At 45.2% G+C, this 21,539-nt stretch overlaps 2 protein-coding genes across 4 annotated transcripts in view; one reads left to right on the top strand and one right to left on the bottom strand.

Annotated features, from left to right (window-relative positions):
* Nucleotides 1-960, bottom strand: part of NEMF (nuclear export mediator factor) — a 37,852-nt gene extending 36,892 nt beyond the window's left edge. The window contains exon 1 of the mRNA XM_060269808.2: nt 777-960. Within this exon, the coding sequence (XP_060125791.2) occupies nt 777-835 (59 nt within the window). The 5' untranslated portion in view covers nt 836-960. The remainder of the gene's footprint in view (nt 1-776) is intronic.
* Nucleotides 961-5,616: 4,656 nt separating this feature from the next.
* ARF6 (ARF GTPase 6) lies at nt 5,617-10,474 on the top strand. Of its 3 annotated transcripts, none has more exons than XM_060269945.2 (2): nt 5,617-5,735; nt 6,497-10,474. In XM_060269945.2, exon 2 carries the CDS (start codon nt 6,985-6,987, stop codon nt 7,510-7,512), a length of 528 nt encoding a protein of 175 aa, XP_060125928.1. In that variant the 5' UTR covers nt 5,617-5,735; nt 6,497-6,984; the 3' UTR covers nt 7,513-10,474. The 3 variants fall into 3 exon arrangements, with proteins under 3 accessions (XP_060125928.1, XP_060125905.1, XP_034953063.1); XM_060269922.2 differs by having other exon boundaries at nt 5,655-5,781; XM_035097172.3 differs by having other exon boundaries at nt 5,690-6,385.
* Nucleotides 10,475-21,539: the final 11,065 nt, after the last annotated feature.

Here is a 21,539-nt window from a genome sequence, read left to right as displayed (position 1 = left end):
TTTCCTTTCCTTTTTCTTATTTTGGTAAGTGCATAAAGCCGAGTGCGTGAAAGTTAAATGGGTGTTAAGTTGTGAGTTGTCCTTACAGGAATGCTCCCAAGCCAGCAGCCTTCAATCGGCAGGTGAAAGAATGTAGCTCAGGATCGGGGAGGGGACCCTTAAGATGTTGCTGGACTCCAACTCCCAGCACTCCTGACCACTGGCAACACAGGCTGCTGTGAGGTGGGAGTCAGGGTTTCCCAAACTCGAGTTTCCAGCTGCTTTTGGACTACAACTCCCATCAACCCATGCTAGGACCAGTGATCAGGGATGATGGGAATTGTAGTCCAAAAACAGCGGGAGACCCAAGTTTGGGAAACACTGCTGGGAGCCCAACACATGCATAGGCAAACTCGGCCCTCCATATGTTTTGGGACTACAAATCCCATGATCCCTAGCTAACAGAACCAGTGGTCAGGGATGATGGGAATTGTAGTCCCAAAAACACCTGGAGGGCCAAGTTTGCCTATGCCTGGTGTAACAACCCGGGGAAACATCAAGTACAGATGTTCCTCCTTCCTCTGGTGCCTTACAGAGGTTTCCGACTACAACTCCCATCGACCCCCAGCCAGCTCCCACGTGATTTAGACTACAACTCCCACCAGCTCCTACCAACGCATGGGAACTGTAGTCCCAAACTCCAGGAAGGCACCTGATTGGGGGAGGCTGGCAGGGGCGGGGCGAAGTGAAAGGGCGGGGCCTCCGTCGTCGCGGGGGCAGTGGAGGGTCCCTCATACCTCTGGCGCAGCTCGGCTATCACCGCCCGGATATCAACCGTGCTGAAGCGGGACTTCATGGCCAGGACTCTCCGCGGCAGACTTTGCCCGGCCTTCCCTCGCCGCGCTCCTGGATGCTTTTCCCCCTGTCAGGTGTAGAATCGCCCGCGCGCATGCGCGCTGCGCCACGTGACCTACGGCGTGACCACCAGGCCAAAACTGTTCCGGCGCGGCGTTAGGGAAGGAGAGGAGCTCCCTGCTGCCCTCTGCTGGACGGCGTGGAAATGGCAACGCTGGAGGTGCCGGAGTTTAGAGGTGATGGGAAAGCACTTTTCGTATGCTCAGAGGTCCCCACTATTTCTTCATTTTGTATGTATACGTATTGCATCTATATCCCACCTTTCCTCCGTGAAGCGAAGGATGCAGGTCTCCTGCAAGGCATCCAGAGGGTGCCCTTATTGATGCTGTTCTTAGCAAGGGCACCTTCTCAGCATATAGCCCATAACAGCCTAGAACTCCGGAGCTCAAGCAATCCTCAGCCTCCCAAGTGGCCCCCCTGCTCAGCTGTTGGCGGAAGCCCGATATGCACATTTGAATTCATAACTTGGGGTTTGGAGTTTGGCTAGCACCTACGGTAGGAAGAAAATTCTGAAATGTTTTATTTAGAGGAGCATGTTGCTGTGAGATGGGGAGTTTGGGCAGGAGAGAGTTAATGGAGCAAGGCATCCTGATGAAGACTTATTTAATACTCCTTGCAAAGTTGCCAGTCACAGCTTTTGTTAAGGAAAGTACAGGTGATGTGTTTCCATGGCTACTAATTGTTAGGTGATCTCTCTCAAGGCTTCTGAATGGAGCAAAAAGAGGCCTCCCAGCCGGCAGCTGAGGGTGATGCAATCTAAAAAGGGAGAATTAAAAACTGCAGTTAGGCCAGACTAAGAGAGAGCCAAGTTAAGCCTCTGTAAGCTCTTTTTGAGAAGATACTCTTGAGATTCTACTCTTGAGAACAGCGGATTTGGGCCTTGAGTGTTTGAACCTTGGTGGGGAACTGGATCCCTCAGTGGGTTGGGTACTTACCTTCCTCACACACACACCCGGCCAAATTTGGCAAGTGGGCAGTGTTGCCCACCTGCCAATCACATGGCATCAGGTGACATGCTTTCCTGAGCCCAAGGTTAAGAATCAGTTGGTGTGAGCAAAGTCCCATGCCTCTGAAAATGTGGGTTGATGGTGCCTTTGGACAGGTGGCTATGGAATATTTTTGTTTTGACAAGTTTTTTGCACCTGGATGAAGCCACCTCTGCCTTAGGTGTTTTGTGCTATTAATTAATTAATTAATCAATATAGTAATTAATTAATTACTATAGTGCATTTCATCATGTTGTTTTTCAGTCTTCCAATTATTTTTTGGTATTGCTTTTAAAACAGTAGACATTTTAGCTGTTTTTGTGATATGACTGTAATCACCTTCACATGCATATAAAAGGCGACTCATAAATTTATAAATAACTAGCTGGCCTTGCCATGCATTGCTGTGGGTCATCCCTGTGATTTCCCCCATCCTGTTCCAATCATAGCTGCCAAGTCCAGATCGTAAAGATCCGGGATCGGCAGTGCGCGCATGACCGGAAGTTGTGTGACGCAACTTCCGGTGGCGCTTCGCCCTTCTATGGGCACCAGAAAATGGCGGCGCCAGCGCCGGAAGTCGCTTCCGCGCATGACCGGAAACACATAAAAGCGACTTCCGACGCCGGCGCCGGCATTTTCTGATGCCCATAGAAGGGCAAACCGCAACCGGAAGTCGCGTCACGCAACTTCCGGTCATGCGCGGAAGCGACTTCCGGCGCCGGCGCCGCCATTTTCTGGTGCCCATAGAAGGGCAAAGCGGCACCAGAAAAATGGCCGCCGGGAAGAAGCAAATTAAAGGGACAATGCCGGGATTTTCCGCCAAACGGGAGACCGCCGGGAAACGGTAAGAAAAAAGGGGTTTTCCCGGCGGATACGGGATACTTGGCAGCTATGGTTCCAATCCATGGCGTATCCCGCCCCCTCCCCCCCACATTATCCCTGTGATTCCCCCCTTTCTGTCCCGACCTATGACGTATCACACCCCCTTCTCCCCCCACCCTCCCCCAAACCCCCACCCAGGCGAGTCAGTACCTCCATTCTGCCTAGTCTGTAAAGGCTTCGGCCTAGCTGTAAAGGCTTCGGCCTAGCTGTTGTTGAGAGGAAAGGTTTTATAGGTGCAGTACCAGTGTAGCTGCCGCTAGAGGGCACTGGTTTGTAACCTCATTCTTTTCCCAGCATGCACTTTCGTCTGAGTGGAGTGTTTTGAAACATGGGGGTTTCGATGTTTTACTTGCCAGAGGCTTGACATCTGTCTTAGCAAACTTTATAACAACCTTCGGACCTTTGCTTGGGACGCTGTGTCCAAATTTGAACGCAATCAGTCAAGCTGTTTCTGAGAACCGTTTGGTGTCACACACATGCACCCTTTACATTTATATATACTGTAAATATAGATAATATAATCTTAATGGTGTCTCCATCTATGCTCAGGCTGTAATTTTTCAAATAAATGCAAAAATTACAAAATACCAATAAGTCTCCAGAGACCTCCTTCTAATTGAAACTAAACCTGGGTATGCAATGCACCCTGGAACTTCTTACTGCTTGGAGAAGTGGGGTGAGCGTAACACTACAGATTGATTTTCAAAATGTGCTTGGGTAGGCTTAAGCCAGCCTGATAGCAAGGAGGAGTATAGTTTCCAGGGATAATAGACACTTTGCACAAATTCAGAGACATATGCATTTTAATTTTATTTTCAGAATTGAGAAGGGAGGATGCTCAGGATGGTGTCTTTGATCTGGGCGAATTCAGCATCTTATGATCTTGACTGAGGACCAATGCTGACCTTAGCAATGCACTCATTCAACCGCATAGTCCATAGCAGCAGCCTAGAACTTTGGAGCTAGAGCAGCCTTCCAGGCTCAGGTTCCCCCAAGGAGCTGGGGTTACAGGCAAAAGCCACCACAATAGGGCTCCTTGTTTGCTTCCTGTGTGTCCATCATCCAGAAGATGGCAGCAAAGATCAAAACACCGAATCACAGTATTCTCAAATGAATCAATAACTCTCTGACAGTAGGAGCTGTTTGACAGTGGAACGGGCTTCCTCAGGAGGTTGTGGACTACCCTTCCTTGGAGGCTTTTAAGCAGAGGTCAGATGGCCATCTGTCATAGATGCTTTAGTTGAGATTCCTGCATCACAGGGGATTGGACTAGAAAACCCTTGGGGTCCCTTGCAGCTCTACAATTCTATGATTCTTTGAAACCACAGGTGGGAAGAGGGCTCTTGTGGTCGAATCCTGATTGCTGGTTTCCCATAATCAGGTTTCCCACAAGCATCTGATTGGCCACTGTGAGAACAGTATGCTAGACCAGGAGGCTCTAATCACATTCTTAAAATAATGAGAAATACTCTTTTTTTTCTGCTCAGAAAACCCACCTACATGGGCTGTGTCTCCCCAAACTGCTTAGATGCCCACAGCTGATGCCCAGGACAACACCACAGTCCTGCCTGTAGAGCCAGTGTGGTGTAATGGTTAAGAGCGGTAGACTCGTAATCTGGGGAACCGGGTTCGCGTCTCCGCTCCTCCACATGCAGCTGCTGGGTGACCTTGGGCTAATCACACTTCTCTGAAGTCTCTCAGCCCCACTCACCTCACAGAGTGTTTGTTGTGGGGGAGGAAGGGAAACAGAGGTAGCCATAAACCGAGGTTCCACTGTATATAAAAATGTAGGCACGGCAGAGGTCACAGCTTTTCTCCGTAACTGCTGAACCATAATGTAACAAATTTGGCCACAACGTTCCATGCCCATCAGGGAGGGATCTGGCATTTTTAAAATTTCAAAAAACCACACCTTTCACACCTAAAATAATGATTAAACACAAAAAGTGGCGCCCAAATTAGACGTCGTCACCAGAAGCTCTGAAGACTCCAGCAGCATCCAATAGAAAGGCGGATCGCACACTGCCGCCTCCAAAGCTGCACTTCCGGGTCGGGGGAGGCCCATACGCATGCGCACAACGGATTTTTGGTGCTTTTTCCACCCTGGAGGCGCGCCGCCGCACCAGTAAGCGCCCGTGCGCATGCGCACGGGCGTGCACTCCCCCGCCCGCCGGCCCGCACAGGCGCGCGCTCCCCCATCCTCCGGCCCGCCGCGCGATCGGCGCGGTGGGAACCGGCCCAAACGCCGGTAAGTCTGGGGACCCCTGAGCTTGTTCAACAAGGTAGACCTTCGTCTTGGCATCAACATATTGCAGGATGAACATTTTGGGTTAACAATGTTCTCTCTTTTTGTTATTTTATATTTTGTGTTCTGTACGTTCTTAAAATTTGGAGATGCTCTGAGACATTTTATGTAGCAAGCAACGAACGCAATAAATATTAAGTCCTTTTTATCATATTATATTATGATGGGCCTTACAAGAGCTGAGACTTGAGGTGAGGAGGTGAAAAAGTCACCTTAGGTCCATAGCTGCCAAGTTATCCCTTATTTTAAGGGATTTTCCCTTATGCTGAATAGGCTTCCTCGCGAGAAAAGGGAAAACTTGGCAGCTATGCTTAGGTCTTTTAAGAAATTGCGACAGGACAGATAAGCTTTGCATGAGATCAGGTGCAATTCAGCAGGGGGCGTGCGTCTGCAACTCCTCTTCTCGCTCTCTTACATAGGTTCCCTTCAGGCAAGGGAGCGCTTAACAAGAGGCCGCAAACACATCAATTACTGTATTGCTATTTTATCTCGGCTCTTATCCATGTGCGTGGCCCTTTAAGGAGACGCGAGGCCGAGTCGCGCAGCAACTGACGTAGATCGCGCGTTCTCGGCTCATGAGGATGACCGCCACTACACGCTGCGCGTGCGCAGACCCGTCTCTGAGACGGTTTCTCCAGATCACGCCCAGTAGAGAGGGGCCACGTTAGGTGAGAAGGCCACCACGCTTGCGCGGTCCTTGGCCGGGCACTTGAGGTAAATTCTGCCCGTGGGGGTTTCTCTATTCTTCCGGGATTGGCGACTGGAGATGCGGCTGCGCGAAGTGGAACCGCGCATGCGTATATGCACGTTCGGGAGGCGAGAACCTGAGGTGTATTTCCTCCTCTCTTTCTGTCTCGGCATTTGGGGAAGGGAAAAGGCGCGGCGCTTAAACTCCAAGCTTAATGGTGGCAGGAGCAGCCTGCCCGTTGAGGCTCCCTGTGAAGGGAGCGGGCGAGGCACTGGGCATGCGCAAAGGCTGTTTTCCCCCTCCCTTTTTCCGCCCTGAGAGCCGCCGACTTTGCGCGTGCGCATTCCGGGTTTAAACTGCGCGCGCGCGCTTCCCCGCATTCTCGCCCCTCCCCCGTATTATAGGCGGGGCCGCTTCCCTTTCGCAAGTCGGTCGGACGAGGGAGCGAGCTGCGCGCATGCGCGTCGCTGCCGGCCGCCTCGAGCCAGCCAGCGAACCTAGGCAAGGGAGTTTGTGAGGGAAGAAGCGAGGCGGGCCGGCTGGGCAGGCGGGCCCCTTCTCCCACCCAGAAAGGCCGGCCGGCGGACGGCCCAGCTCGCTGGCGCTGAGGGAGAACCGGCGCCCCCTGAGGTAAGTGCGGGCGGCGGCGGCTTCCCTTCTCCCTCCCCCTCACGCCGCCTCTGACGGAGCCTCCGACTGACTCTCCTCCTCATCCTCTCCCCCCTTCTCTTTTCTCCTCAGAGCTCCGAAGCGTCGCCCGGGGGAGCCCAGCAGAGCGCGGGGAGGCTCCCGGGCCTGCTCTGACTGACGGGCGAGGAGACCTCGCGCGCCCCGCCCCCTCGCGCTACAAGCCACGCCCCTCGCCGCGAGGCCACGCCCCCTGCCTTCTTCTCTCCCCTCTTCGTGCAGCCCTTGAAGCGTCTCAAGTCAAGCATCTCCCCCCCCCCCCGTGCATATAAGTGGGGACTGCATCATTCCTCTTCCTTCTCCCCCTCCCTCCTTCCCCAAAGTCCCTTTCTCAAGTTTTTGGGCGCCTGGGTGCCATACAGACCAGTGAACCTCTGGCCTCCCCCTGTTCAGTGGTGTGTGTCGTCCCCCACCACCACCACTCGTGTGGATTACTTGGTGGGTGCAGCAACAGCCCTTCCCTCTTCTTCTTCTTCCACCCACCCCAACTCTCTACCCCCTCCCCCCTTCCCGTGGATGCCTGCCTCCCCCCAGCCGCCATCATGGGCAAGGTGCTGTCCAAGATATTTGGCAACAAGGAGATGCGGATCCTGATGCTGGGCCTGGACGCGGCGGGCAAGACCACCATCCTGTACAAACTGAAGCTGGGCCAGGCGGTCACGACGATCCCCACTGTGGGCTTCAACGTGGAGACTGTGACTTACAAAAACGTCAAGTTTAACGTGTGGGACGTTGGGGGCCAGGATAAGATCCGGCCGCTGTGGCGGCACTACTACACAGGCACCCAGGGCCTGATCTTTGTGGTGGACTGCGCTGACCGGGACCGCATTGATGAGGCCCGGCAGGAGCTCCACCGCATAATCAATGACCGAGAGATGCGGGATGCGATCATCCTTATCTTTGCCAACAAGCAGGACCTTCCTGATGCCATGAAGCCGCACGAGATCCAGGAGAAACTAGGCCTGACCCGAATCAGGGATAGGAATTGGTATGTTCAGCCGTCCTGTGCCACCTCGGGAGATGGACTCTACGAAGGGCTGACATGGTTAACATCTAACTATAAATCCTAATGATCATTTAAAAAAAAGACAAACTATTACTAGTCTTCAAGAGAGTTTAGCAGGGAAAGAAATACTTGCTTCCCGAGAAAGAATGATCCTCCATACTAAAATGTTCTGAAATTAAGCATCCATAGGATTACAATGATTGCTCACCTCTTCGCCAGTGACCACCCTTTTCTTCCACATACTTGACTGGATCCCCAGTTTAATACAATTCTTGCTTGGTGTTAAGATGCTCTAATCTTCAACTGTGAATGAACACAAGCACTAGTTTATATGGCAAGCTTCCAGCAACATGAGGGGGGGAGGGGGGGAGGAGACACATAGCTCTGCAAAGTAAGTTTTCTCATACTATGAGAGCCCTTGGTTATGATGATTTGACTTCATTTGTTTGAGTCTTGGGGCTAAGGCATTACCTTTTTAAATGTATGCTTTCTGATTTAGTTCCCCCGACCCCCCTCTCCATTATCATCTGCTGTAGATTTGCTTCCTTTTGCAACCATGCAGAATATGTTGATAGGTCTCTTGTTATCTAGTAAACTGAAAACCATTGCTTATGAACAAACTGCAGTCTGTCCTCTTTATGGTGAGAGCTTATCTGTAACTAGAAACTAAAATTTTCATCTCCTTTATCTGGCCTTTTGACAAATCAGAAGGGTAGCGTTGAGAATAAATGTATGGTTGCTTACTGGGCCCAATGATGGCCAGGTAATTCAAGAACCGCTTCAAAATGTTAGCTGCAGGAGGTTATGAACCAAATATAATGCATGATTAAGGATGCAAATAAGTTTCCATTCTAAATAGCAACCGTATGCAGGATGAAATGAGACTAGTGTCAAACCACAGTTCCTGTACTTTGCATTGTAAAGTTAATTTTTCTGCTGCAATATTAAGTAGTTGCATTACTTTCCAGTTTCAGTGCAAATATGCTTTCATTCCATAAAGTGCAGCAATAATTCATAAGAATAATGTGTGATATACACATTACTTTTAAAAAATCATAAACTTGTAGTCAAAACTTGAATGTTAAAAACTCTTCCTGTCTTAATAATTGAGACAAAGATGGCAGTATCACAATTGGTCTAAAAGCTTCTAAAAACTTAAGTAGATTATTTGTAGACCTTTTAGCTTGGCTTCTAAGATGCATCTTTATTAACTTGAGGGGGTGGGGGTAGCCTGCATCTGCATCTATACTATGATTTGAATAAGTCACTCTTAAGAATTTATTGAGATGTACCAATATGAAGGAAGGATGTGGCAACTTGGTTTTGCAGATTCTACTAATTAAATGGAACAAATGAGTGTCTTTGGAAGTTGCTTCCCTTTCATCTGTTACAAAACCATACTGAATTCACGCAGGCAGTGACAGACAAATTCTAGACTTCTGTTCTGGTTGTACCTTTATTTGATCTGCTTTGGATGTATAAAGCCCTTTGGAAGGGTAGCAATGATTCAGGTGGAGAGTGAGCAAACGACTATGAATGTAAACTTCCACGTTCCGTTCTTCAAGGGCAAGCATCTCATTTGTCATATCGCAGCTTTCAAATGTCTGATTAGTTGTATGGGGGGAAATGATTGTGAATTGAGGTTAGCATAAAAATGGTTTCAATCAAGTATTAATACTAGGTGCAAAAAATGTAAAGCAGCTGGTTCCTATTCAGCCTTAAGGATTAATTTCAGATTTCCTCAAGGAGTAGAACTCATCTGAGGAATTTTAGGAATGTATTGCTACAAAACCAGAAGAAAATTGCTTTTGTTAAAGGGTATGAGTTTGAAATAAAATTGGGGCATTACTACACTTCTTCAGTGTTGATTTTGCTACTTAAATTGTGGACTCTAGAGCTTGTACCAAAGATGTTTGAGGGGGATAAAGTAATGAGAAATCAATTTCTTAGAACTGAATGCTTAGCATCATTAACAGAAAAAACTTGAGCTCTGATCCTGAATAAACTTATATCATAGTTATTTGGATTTTTTATTTCCTCCAAATTGGATGTGGATTATTCACATTAAATAATTTTTAGGATCAGAACAAATATTAATTTTCATCGGAAAAACAGCAGCGGTTCACAAAAAGTTCTACTAAATCAACAAATTTGTGAGAGAATTGAACAAAAATGCTACATTCTGGTTGCGATAAAAATAAATTTAGAATCTTTCTTCCTGGCAGCATTGGCAAGAGTGGTAATGCAAACAAAAAGTCCACAAAACAGTTAAGTGTAGTCTTCTGGAATAACTAAAGCCAAGCACAAAGTAGTTGCCTAAACTGGAAAACTTGAAGATCTGTTACTAGTTCTCAAACTTTCATATAAATCTTAACTGCAGTAAAAACATGGGTGGTTTTACCTTTGGTCAAGGGTTTATTGTATCTTTTCTCTCACCAAGACAGAATCAAATTGTCATATAACTTCTACATTAATTTGAAATCATTTCTTGGTATGTCAATTTTGTTCCTCCAAGTGTGCCAGTTTTGTAGGTTAAAAAAAAAAGATAAATATTAATTCTGGTTTTGTTTTCCCCTTTAAATTGCCAGTCTTTGGTGGGAAACATGAAGTTGAAAAATGTGTGACAAATGCATCAAATAACTTTTGATACTGAACAAAAATTAGTAAAGTTTCATTTTAAGTGTCTCTTTCAAAGAAACAACGTTTTGTGTTCTCTCTGGCTCAAAGGTAGCCATAAAATTGATTACTTTACAGATTTATCTGCAGCTTGCAAGATAAAATGCAATCTTGGAATTCAACTTCTTTGGGGGGGAAAGGTTCAGTACATCCAACTTCTGTGTTCATGTGACTCTTATAAAGTGCAACTGAATACGTTTTTGAATGGCGTTAACTTTGTCTGATAAGTGAATGAGTCTGTAGACTGTGATCTCCCTGAATAAAGTAAACAGGATTTTTTGTGTTCGCAATATGGTTGTAGTGTTGGTAAAAGAACTAATAAGCAGAAAATAAAGCAATTATAAAGTGCAGCTCTCCTGTTATGTTTGAATGTGGGAGAAATAAGTATATTTGAATATTTGCTTGTGCGTGTCATAGTCTCTGGCAGGTGTTAAAAAGTTTCCCTGCAGGGTGGATTCTTAGGGGTGAGGAGATTTTTTTTTTGGTGGGTGGGTTTTTTAACTAAGTGAAATGTAACATTATCTGGTGTTGAAAAGTCAAAAGAATATCTGATCCACATGTTTTCCTCAAGGATGATGATGTATTAAACAAAATGATGCTGCTTCAAGGAAACAAACAGCCAAAAGGAAAAGGTCTGATTGTCAAGAAGGGATAAGAGCAGTCCCAAAGAGATTAGTACCGGAAGATACTGCATGGAAGGAAGAGACGCTTTAGAAAATCAATGAGTGCTTTAGAAAGAAAAGTTAGAGATGAGAGAGTGGTTTAAAACGTGTGACAAATAACTGAAAAACAAGAGGATTTCAGGATGGAGAGTGCAGTAACTATGAGTTGTTGTTTAGTCGTTTAGTCATGTCCGACTCTTCGTGACCCCATGGACCATAGCACGCCAGGCACTCCTGTCTTCCATTGCCTCCTGCAGTTTGGTCAAACTCATGTTGTTAGCTTTGAGAACACTGTCCAACCATCTCGTCCTCTGTCGTCCCCTTCTCCTAGTGCCCTCCATCTTTCCCAACATCAGGGTCTTTTCCAGGGAGTCTTCTCTTCTCATGAGGTGGCCAAAGTATTGGAGCCTCAGCTTCACGATCTGTCCTTCCAGTGAGCACTCAGGGCTGATTTCCTTCAGAATGGATAGGTTTGATCTTCTTGCAGTCCATGGGACTCTCAAGAGTCTCCTCCAGCACCATAATTCAAAACTATGAGAGGAGGATGTAAAGCAGGGGTGGGGAACCTATGGCCTTCTAGATGCTTCTGGAGTACAACACCTGGCCTCCCTGACCATTGGACATGCTGGTTGACCCTGTACTATGGCTCCAACATTAGTACAGCAGTTGTCTCCAAGTCTGGAGTGAAGACGACACTGAGTAAAGAAGTCTGTGGAAGTTGACCGATGCAGCTATGCTCTGTGCATACTAACTTGTAAGCAAGGCTTGCTAGCTAGTATATTCGTACATGATAGCAAGCCATACCATGCACAAATGAATTGCACCCAGTTTGTTCCAACTGGCTTACTTTGGGAGAAAACAAATCACAATCTCTGGTTTAGCAGTGCAGATTGTGACTGCAGACCTTCCTTTCCTCCCAGGCCTTTTAAACATCTATTTAATACGTTTAAGTGATGTTTTAGCATCCAATTTTAGTTTGTTTAATCTGGTTAGCGATGTAGTTTTTAGATGGCATGGTTGGTTCCCCCGCCCCTGGTTTTATATTATTGTTCTGGTTTGATTTTTTTAAACTACAGTTTACACGTTTTATTATGTACTGTATTTATTTTGGTGTGTGTGTTTCTTATTTTGCGGTATGTTGCCTAGCAGCGTATCACATGAGGCGACTAATAAATACCGTTAGTAATAACCAGGGATCATAGTTTTGTCTTTGCTCCTATAAACTGATCAATGAGCCAAGAACAAACTGGCTACAGATCAGTCTGTTGAGACTGATGATCCTTGGTTTATTTTTTATTTTATTTTTCAAATTATAATTATTGATTTTCAAATATTCAAAATACAAAAATTTGCAAAAATAGAAACAAAGAGCAAAAAGAGAAAAAAATGGCAATATGACATAAATGAAAAAAAGAAAAGAAATATCAATTCTTACATTAACTTGACATTGTAGACTTCCTCGATTCCCCCCACACTGGGTCCATTTTTAAATATAAATTAAGCAATTTTCCTTTATCATCTTAAAACATTCTAACACAATTTTTCCATTATCTCACAACCAATTCTAATCTACACACAGAGAGAAAAAACATCAACTATCCTCAACCTATAATTCATTAATTCAAATCTAAATTTATTTTCCCATCCATCTCCAATTCTTCCTTTAGCCTCACAATTTATACCCCAATTTTTTCCCATACATTCAAATATTATTTCTTCTATCAAAATAACCTTTAACCATTTTTATCTAATTCCACCCCCCTTCCCCTGGACTCCGGATCTCCCAGAGGTATCAACCAGCTCCATAAAATGTTCCAGTTTCGGACCATCTTAATCAATCAAAAAATAACCCATTGTTACTCCTCACCCTATTCCCATTCTTTTGCCACCTATCCACCACTCTCCCTTCTTTGTCCCCTGCTGCCCCCCTTTCTAACTGTAGCACAATACCAACCAGCTATGTTTCCACTTTTCAGCCCTATCTCAATTTTTATTCCACTTGTGCTCAGGCCCCAGCATGGATCTTGCCCTCCTCTCACTGGGGGGACATTATTCCATGCTGGTTCTTTTTTGAGGACTCCTTGAATCAGACATAAGTCTTGTTCCCCCTCTCCCACTGGGGGAACAATATTCCATACTTTTCCTCTTTTTTAAGTTCAATTATATTGTCCAGGGCTGATGGATCTTCCTCCTCTGTAAAGTCCAATGTAAAGTCATTTACGTTGTCTGTTGTTCATCTTGCTCCTCTTCATTCTCTAGTGAAACCAATCCACCTTCATTTTCCACACAGTTCTGTCTTATTTTGCGAATCTATATTATTCTGCCGCAATTCATCTCTCACATCCAAAATCAGTTCCAAAAGTTTTTGAAAGTCCACAATGTCTAATGAGCCAGATGATGTTGTGTCTACTGACATCCTGCTTGTCTCAAATTCCATGGGAACTGCACAGATTACAATGCAGGAAGTGGCGCTGTTCGTATTTTGTATTTCCAAACCTCGGAAACAAAGTTTATGTCCGATCTGGTTATCAACTCTCATTTTTAATTCTTGTTCATATTTTAAAATCTTATGTCCATTTCTGAAAAGAGCATTATCAAACTTCTTGTACACAGCCTTATATTTGCACTCTCTTCAAAGTTAACAGTTCTCAGCCTCAAAGAGGTAAACAAATTCCTTCTTACTGTGATGTCATAATGGCGGTTGGCTGATCCCTCCAGGGACCGACTCCAGTTCCCCAGTCCAAGTTAGAAATTTTACAGCGATTTTAATGTAGTCAATCCTTGGACATTATTAAATTCCTGTCAAACTCTCCAGCTGCAGGCAAGTTAACTGCATCTCTGTTCTCTCAATGGGGGAGATCAACCTCCTGTTTAAATCTCCTCCCGTGGCCAATTATTTTCAATTGAATTTTTTTCCTTAAATTTCTATCTGTTACTCACAGAGTCCAATGTCTTCAAATCCTTTTTGGGGGGGGGAATCCACCGCTCCTTCGCTGCCAGCTCAGAGCTTTGCTCTGTGAGGGTAGCAGTATACTCAAAAATGGCACCCGCAACTCTCACACCGCTCGCTCCAGTGCTCTTAAAAAGAGCTTACTGGGGAGCAGAGGAGTCACTTTGGGGCGCAGCCGAGCTCTCATGCCCCCAGAAAGCTCAATCTGGAGTTCTTTTGGGGGGGCATGTTGCTCTCGCGGCTCCCCCCCTCACAGCACCAGGAACCTCGGAGCTCGAGGATTCCTCGCCGATCAGCGCTGGCGGTAGACCGGAAGTCTGATGATCCTTGGTTTAGACTTAGCTGGAGATTGTGGTTTGTTGGAGCAAATCATGGGTTTGTGGTTTACCATGACGTGCGAACTAAACTGCTGTGTTCAGTTGGTTTCATAAGTTAATGTTCCTATGATAGGTGGAGTTCAGAAAGGTGAATACATTAGTTCTGTGACAGCTGTGAACTGAGAGAAGAGAGTGGGAGAGCCAGATACATGGATTGAGGTTTTAGGTAAGATTGGAGAGTTGTAATCAGGAGATCTAATTCAGGTCTGACAGGTATGCTTTAACCCTCAGGTGGGGAATCTTTTCATTATCTCCCCACCCCTGTTGGGCCAAATTTGACAGGTAGGCAGGCCACCCACCTGTCAATCACCTGACATAATGACATTGGGTGATGCTGCACTTTGAAGCCCTGGATGTTGGAACATCAAAGTTCAGCATGATCTGTCTGAAAGCCTTTTGCCAGTGGGCAAAAATGCGGGGCCTCATCGTAAATATAGTATTCAGCTGTATCATAATTTTTTCTCTCCATCAACACTTGTTAGCTAAAATAGTCTAAATTAGTTGCATATATGTGGCTAAATTGTCTGACTTTCAGTAGGGGACTGTGAATCACTTCCTAAGTTTAAAGTACTTGGTGTCCCGTCCCCCCGCCGCCCCTGTTCCTCTGTGCATGAAATTTGAGTTAAAGTTTGGTGTTCAAAGACCTACTTCAAGAGTGAATGATTTCTGCTGTGTTATCTTTTCAAAGTTAATGGTGGTGGTGCCAGGGATAAATTTATTAAAATGGAGAGATTACTGTCATTACTGAATTACGGTGCTTTGCATGTAATTTAAGTTTTATTTTGTGACAGGCCAAATTTAAATAACAGATGGGTCATTCCACGCCAAATCATCTCGACCGTGCTCTCATGTCTCAGATTTTTGTTCAAAAATTTTTTTGTGTGTACATACCTATGAGATAACCTCAATTTAACCTCAATTTAATTTTTTAAGATTTTTTGGGTCCAAAATTGGGCTTGAAATAACTCACATATTCATGAGAATAGTTAAAATTGTAGCCTCTTAAGTTACAATGTCATCTGATGTTCTTGTTACATTATTTGGGCTACTGCAATGTGCTGTACATGGGGCTACATGTGTTAGTTGTGGTTTGCATGCTATGGCTTATCGAACCTACCAAGGTAGAAAATGACTAAAATTCACTTTGAAATGTGGGAATTGCTTTCGCATGGAAGCTTTTGAAATCTGTTTAAATTGCTGTTCCAGTTTTGGCTTTTAACTCATGTTTATGGATTTATTATGACATTTACATGACCTATGTATATGTGAGAGAACAGGATTCAAAATTACAGTGGCTTAATGTCATGTGACAGTAACTTAAAATTAATCTTAAAACTGTCAGCCTCCCAAGGCGAGTTCACATAGGCCAATAGCCTAATTATAGACAAAATAAAAATGGACAGATTCCAAGGCACAGATGCATCCACCCAAGAATTCTAAAAGATACCAGATGTAAAATTGGTGGTCTTTTAACAAAAATATGTAAGTTGCTCAGTTCCGTCTCCATACCAGAGGACTTGAAAGTAGGCAATGTAACACCAGTTTTCAAAAAGGGATTTGGGGTGGTGTGGAATCCTGAAAATTACAGACCAGTTAGTTCCGGGGTCGGCAAGGTTTACCTTGCCTGGGCCGGTTCACTGCCGCGGAGCCCCCTCCGTGAGCCGGATTGCGGGTGCGTGTGAGTGTGCGCACCCGCGATTTCCGGCATCTGCATCTGCACAGATGCAATTTCCAGCATCTGTGCATGTGCAGCAGCGATTTCCGGCGCCGTGGAAGCAAGTCCTCACGCCGTGTTGTGCTGGTTTAGCGCAGCGCGCGGGGACTCACCGAGCGGGCGGCTCGGTTCAGGGGCGGCTCGTGGGCTGGTTAAATGACCCCCGTGGCAACTTGTGGCCCATGGGCCTTAGGTTGCCTACCCCTGAGTTGGTTTTAACACCTGTCCCAGGAAAACTGGTAGAAAATATTGTTAAAGATAGCATAATCCAAACATATAGAAGAACAAGACTTGCTGAAGCAGAACATGGCTTCTCCAAGGACAAGCATATCACAAACCTATTGGAGTTATTTGAGTGTCCACAAGCATATAGATAGAGCTGATTCAGTTCACACGGGGTACTTGGACCTTGCCAAAGACTCTTGCATAAGCTGAGCAGTCATGGAATAAGAGGAGAGGTCCTCTTGTGGATCAGGAATTGGTTAAGTACCAGGATGTGGAAAGTACAAGCAGCTAACTAGCTATGCTGCACAAGGCAGAGCTACAGCTAGACTGGTTTACTGGCTGGAAAGCTCTCGGATTGTCAAGACTAGGATGTGCCACACAGCCTTTCCTCAACTTGCCAATTCCCAGAGTAGATAATACCAGCTGAACCAGATTTTTGTGTTTTGTCTTGCCGAGGTAACAAAGCTATGAAGATGTGGAAAGCGCCCCAGATAAACAGCTAGTCCAGCCTTGCAGTCTGGGAGAACAAATCCACACTCTCCCAAGTCAAACTGTTCCATTGAGCTGCTGAGCTGTCTTTTACCAAGTTTTTTTTCCACCTTTTTCTAATGTTTGACTTGGATTTGCAGTTGCCCTCTCATCTGCTGTTTGAATGCAGCCTAACTTTTCCTTTTATCCCTTTAAAGTCTTTCATTGCTTAATTTATGGGTTTCTGCCATGTAAATCTCCACCGCACTTAGCCGTCTTTCTATGCTAAGCATGCAGACAAAGGCTGGAAGGAACTGGCTACGTTCTGCCTTCAAGCCATGTTTATCATCCTCAGGGGAGGCACTCCATACTGCAAATCAAAAACCTCTGTTCTGCAGGACACCAAATCCTCTCTTTAAAAACCCCCTGAGATGGTTATATTTTCTTCCCCTATCTGCATGATTTCATATTGTTCAGAAATACTGAGCTGTGTATAAATTTTAGAACAGTGGCTGTGTTAGGGCACAACTGGGTGTTAGAATGCTGAGCTGCCCCTGAAAGCCCTTGTGGGAAACACATGTGTCTTGTGGTCCTCCAAAGCTTAGCAGATCAATTCTCATGTGAGCTTTCGCAGCCATCAGATTCCCACAAATGTGCTTGACACCACAAGATGGTTAGCCTTCGAGGTGCCACAATGCATTTGTTAAGTTGATTCCAGTTTTTTGGGGGGTGTCAGCCTAGTCCCACCAGAAATAATTTAACAAATGGCATGGGATTTACCCCTCGGCCCTGCAAATATATTTTGGGCCACTTTGGCCTGTATCCAACTAAGTCAGGCTTCCTCAGCCTTGGCCCTCCAGATGTTTTTGGCCTACAACTCCCATGATCCCTAGCTAGCAGGATCAGGGATGATGGGAATTGTAGTCTCAAAACATCTGGAGGGCTGAGGTTGAGGAAGCCTGAACTAAGTCATACTCAGAATAGGCTGAAATCAATGGACTGAAATTAATTGGCTCCATTGATTTCAACAGATCTGCTCTGAGTGTTACTTGTTGTTTAGTCGTGTCCGACTCTTTGTGACCCCATGGACCAGAGCATGCCAGGCACACCTGTCTTGCACTGCCTCCCGCAGTTTGGTCAAACTCATGTTCGTAGCTTCAAGAACACTGTCCAACCATCTCGTCCTCTGTCGTCCCCTTCTCCTTCTCTGAGTGTTACTTAGTTGAAATCAATTCTGTGTCTATAAAACAGCCTGAAATGGTACATACAGTATATTCCTGCGTATAAGACTACTTTTTAAAATCTTCTCAAAAGTCGGTGGTCTTATACGCCGGGTCGTATTTCTTATATGACGAATATATCCCAAACTCTATATTTTAACTGGAAAAGTTGGGTGTTGTCTTATATGCCGGAATATACGGTATGAAGAAGAATTTTCTTGTTCTGTTCCTTGTCATTCAAACAGTTCAAATAACGGCTGGTAGTCTCAAGGGAGTCTGTGGCTGGTTCTGGTCACTTATAAGAATAGCTGTTGTCCTGTGTCCTAAAAAGCACACAATACTGTATGGCTCCAATAAGTCCAGGATTGTTACACCACTGTTTCCTGCTACAATTGAACTGGGGAACCTCTTGTTTTAATCTCTATCAGCAGAGATATCCTGGTCTGTATTTGGGTATTAAAGCAGTTTTCTGATCCGAATGTAATAGGGAAGCAGTGGTTTAACAGCTCCTAGAAGTCACCTTGCATTATTGTGCACAAAGGGAAAGGGGATACTGGAGCCTGGGAGCCTGACTTGTGTTTTTGGTCTAATAAATCATGGTTTACTTAACCAAAAACTCACCCTTTGAGCTGGGTGACTATGGAATCTATGTTGACGATGAGAGTCCAAATGAAGCGTAAGGCTAGCTTCTTCCACAACTAATGCCAGGTTCCTCAGTCTTCCATAAAATGTGTATTTTGCCATTCCTAGAGGCATGCTCCCGTTTAAAGTACAAATACCTACTCAGAGGTGTGTAGGACTGCAGCTGTAGTGAGTTTCTTGTAAGACCAGCACCTGGACTGCACCATACATTCCTCCTGTAATATTGATTGAAAATCTTTATTCCACTATATCCCTGTTCCTTTCCTTACTAATGCCTCCATGGATTCTTTTATAAAAATTCAAAATGTAAAGTGTGAGCTGTTACTTTGCCCTCATGTTAGCTGGATGGAATGACACAGAAGCAAGATTTGCCTAACAACAACAACAACAACAACAACAACAATTTATACCCCGCCCACTCTGGGTGGCTTACAGCATATATGAAAAGAAGTTGCACTTATCTGAAGAGGTGTGCGTGCACACGAAAGCTCATACCAATGACAAACTTAGTTGGTCTCTAAGGTGCTACTGGGAGGAATTTTTCTATTTTATAAAAAATTGTGTTTATGAGGATAAAACTGAACCTTGATGCACAGCTTGTATATAAGAGTGGTATGCAAAGGTGTCAAAACAGACTTAAAAAGAAAATGTTATTGCTTTCCCGGTCCCACAGGTTAAGCTCAAAACAACTAGCACACAATCTCGTTTCTCTGTTTTCCCTAAACATGTTTTATTGAAATGTTTTACATGAAACCACACCATTTCCTCTCCCGCTCTTGCCTTACAGGGTAGGGGGGATTCACTTTTGTGCTGTGAAAGCAGACATCACCATAGCAAAGTTTACATTACGTCATCCTGTTTGTCCCGTTGAGAGATTATGTTGAGCCATAATTTGTAGGCCAGCAGCAATGACTAAAGTGAATTGTTGACAGTGTTGTTTATGACTTGGGTGGGTGGGGTGGCACAGACCAGGGCTGAGCCTCGCATGCCAATGAAGTAGATGTGATGATGCGGGCAGAATGAAGTAATTCTAGATTTATTCCTTTACGAATCTTGGAACAGGCACTCACCAAGAGTGGAAATTGAACCTCCTTGTATTAACAATTTCTGCTAAAATTTTGATATTAATAATGTGCCACTTATGTGAATTGTGTATTGTTATTGTTTAGTCGTTTAGTTGTGTCCGACTCTTCGTGACCCCATGGACCAGAGCACGCCAGGCACTCCTGTCCTGCACCGCCTCCCGCAGTTTGGCCAAACACATGTTCGTAGCCTCGAGAACACTGTCCAACCATCTCGTCCTCTGTCGTCCCCTTCTCCTTGTGCCCTCAATCTTTCCCAACATCAGGGTCTTTTCCAAGGATTCTTCTCTTCTCATGAGGTGGCCAAAGTATTGGAGCCTCAACTTCACAATCTGTCCTTCCAGTGAGCACTCAGGGATGATTTCCTTCAGAATGGAGAGGTTTGATCTTCTTGAATTGTGTATTAATTCATGCTTATCAAAATAATAAATAAAAAGTGTTGCCGACCCCCCAGTGGCAACTAGATATTCTGTTTTGGTGCCCAAACCCAGGTCCCAAAAGTCCTTTGGCTCCTAGCTTTTTCATCCCAATTTGTAACATTGATCCCATCTTTCCTCCCTTCCCCATTTTATCCTCACAACAACCCCGTGAGGTAGGTTAAGCTGAGTGATGGTGCCTAGCCCAGGGGTACCCAGTGAGCTTCATGGCTGAGTGTGGACTTGTACCCTGGTCTCCAAGGTTCTAATCCAACACTCTCAACTAAGCTGTGTCTTGTGCATCTCAAAGAGTCCTATTTCATGGTCTGGTGGTACAAACAATAACCTCAGTGAAACTAAATGGATTTGGGTCTGACCAGTCAGGATGGCGAAACCACCCAGGAACCCTCTGTTGACCTGAGTCCTTGAAAGAAAGGCTATATGTGGAATAATAGATCTCAAAATGCTTCTTGTCATTTAAATTGCTGGACTTGCATTCTAAGGGTGCTAGTGAGGAGAAGCCGGTTCTCAAATTCAGAGCAACCAGCATAGGCAAGAGTTGACAGAAGTGTTGAATTCTGTTTGTCTCCCATCTTTCTCATTCTCAGCTTCCCAAAGGGTTGTTCCATATTATTCTAACAGCAACCCTTGGCGGTAGGATAAGCTGTGAAATCGGACAAGCCCAAGGTTACCCAGTGAGCCTTAAGACTGTGTATGGATTTGAAACTTGATCTGAGATGTGATCCCACCTCTGTACACCAAAATTAGCAGGGACTGGTTTCTGGTGTGTTTCTGAAATTGCAGTGGGTTGGACCAAATGACCGTTTGGGTCCCTTCCACACCGTTTGGGTCCCTTCCAACTGTACAATACTCCACCCCTATGATCCTATCTATCCTTGTGGTGCTACTTGGTGTGCAAGAGTCACTGTTGGACATGAAACAAACTTCAAAGCCTTGTTCATCTGTGAATTTAATGATGCAATTCATACTCAGGGTTTCCAGACACTGGGTGCTAGATATAGCCCTCCTGTGACCAAAGACTGTTCCACTCCATTGTAGTACTTAGGCGTTAAGCTGTTCAGCCCTGCCTTAAGCAAACATTCGCTATGAAAGCAGGCAGTGTTATTGCCATGTTGCTAATGCAAAACAAGTACTTCCAGCTTTTCAATTACCACTTCTCTTTGCTGGCAAAACATGTTAATCTAATTACTGTATTAGCTAAACATCTGCCATGATGCCCTTTCCTCAACATGGGGTTGGATCAGTTTGGAATAGTCTGTCGCCCCCTTTCCTGCTGGTCTTGGCTGTGGATCACCCTTTCCTAGACTGAGCAATTTGTTCTTGTTTACTCTTACACCTGAGATAACAAATAGGGTTCTGGACATCTCTCAAACGTTTCCCTGAGCAATTTGCATTTCCGACTTCTGATAGCAGAGGCACTCTCATTTCCTGGATTAAAGTTGCAGCAGGGGACCATTTTATTCCCCAAAAGGCTTCTATAGTCAGTAATAGTATTATTCATCTGTCCTTGAAGGAGTCTCTTCTTGTGTTCTGAATCTCATCCAGGGTTGCAATGGGGAAACTCCTCCTGAGTGGACCTGTTACTGCTGCACCAGAACTGGTTGGTAAAAAATGTGGCAGAATTGTTTCCATGCAGGG

This window comes from Zootoca vivipara, chromosome 1 (assembly GCF_965207765.1).
Source record: "Zootoca vivipara chromosome 1, rZooViv2.hap1.1, whole genome shotgun sequence".
NCBI lineage: Eukaryota > Metazoa > Chordata > Lepidosauria > Squamata > Lacertidae > Zootoca > Zootoca vivipara.
The sequence above is the reverse complement of the archived record's forward strand: the minus strand, read 5'-3'. Positions and strand labels throughout refer to the sequence as shown.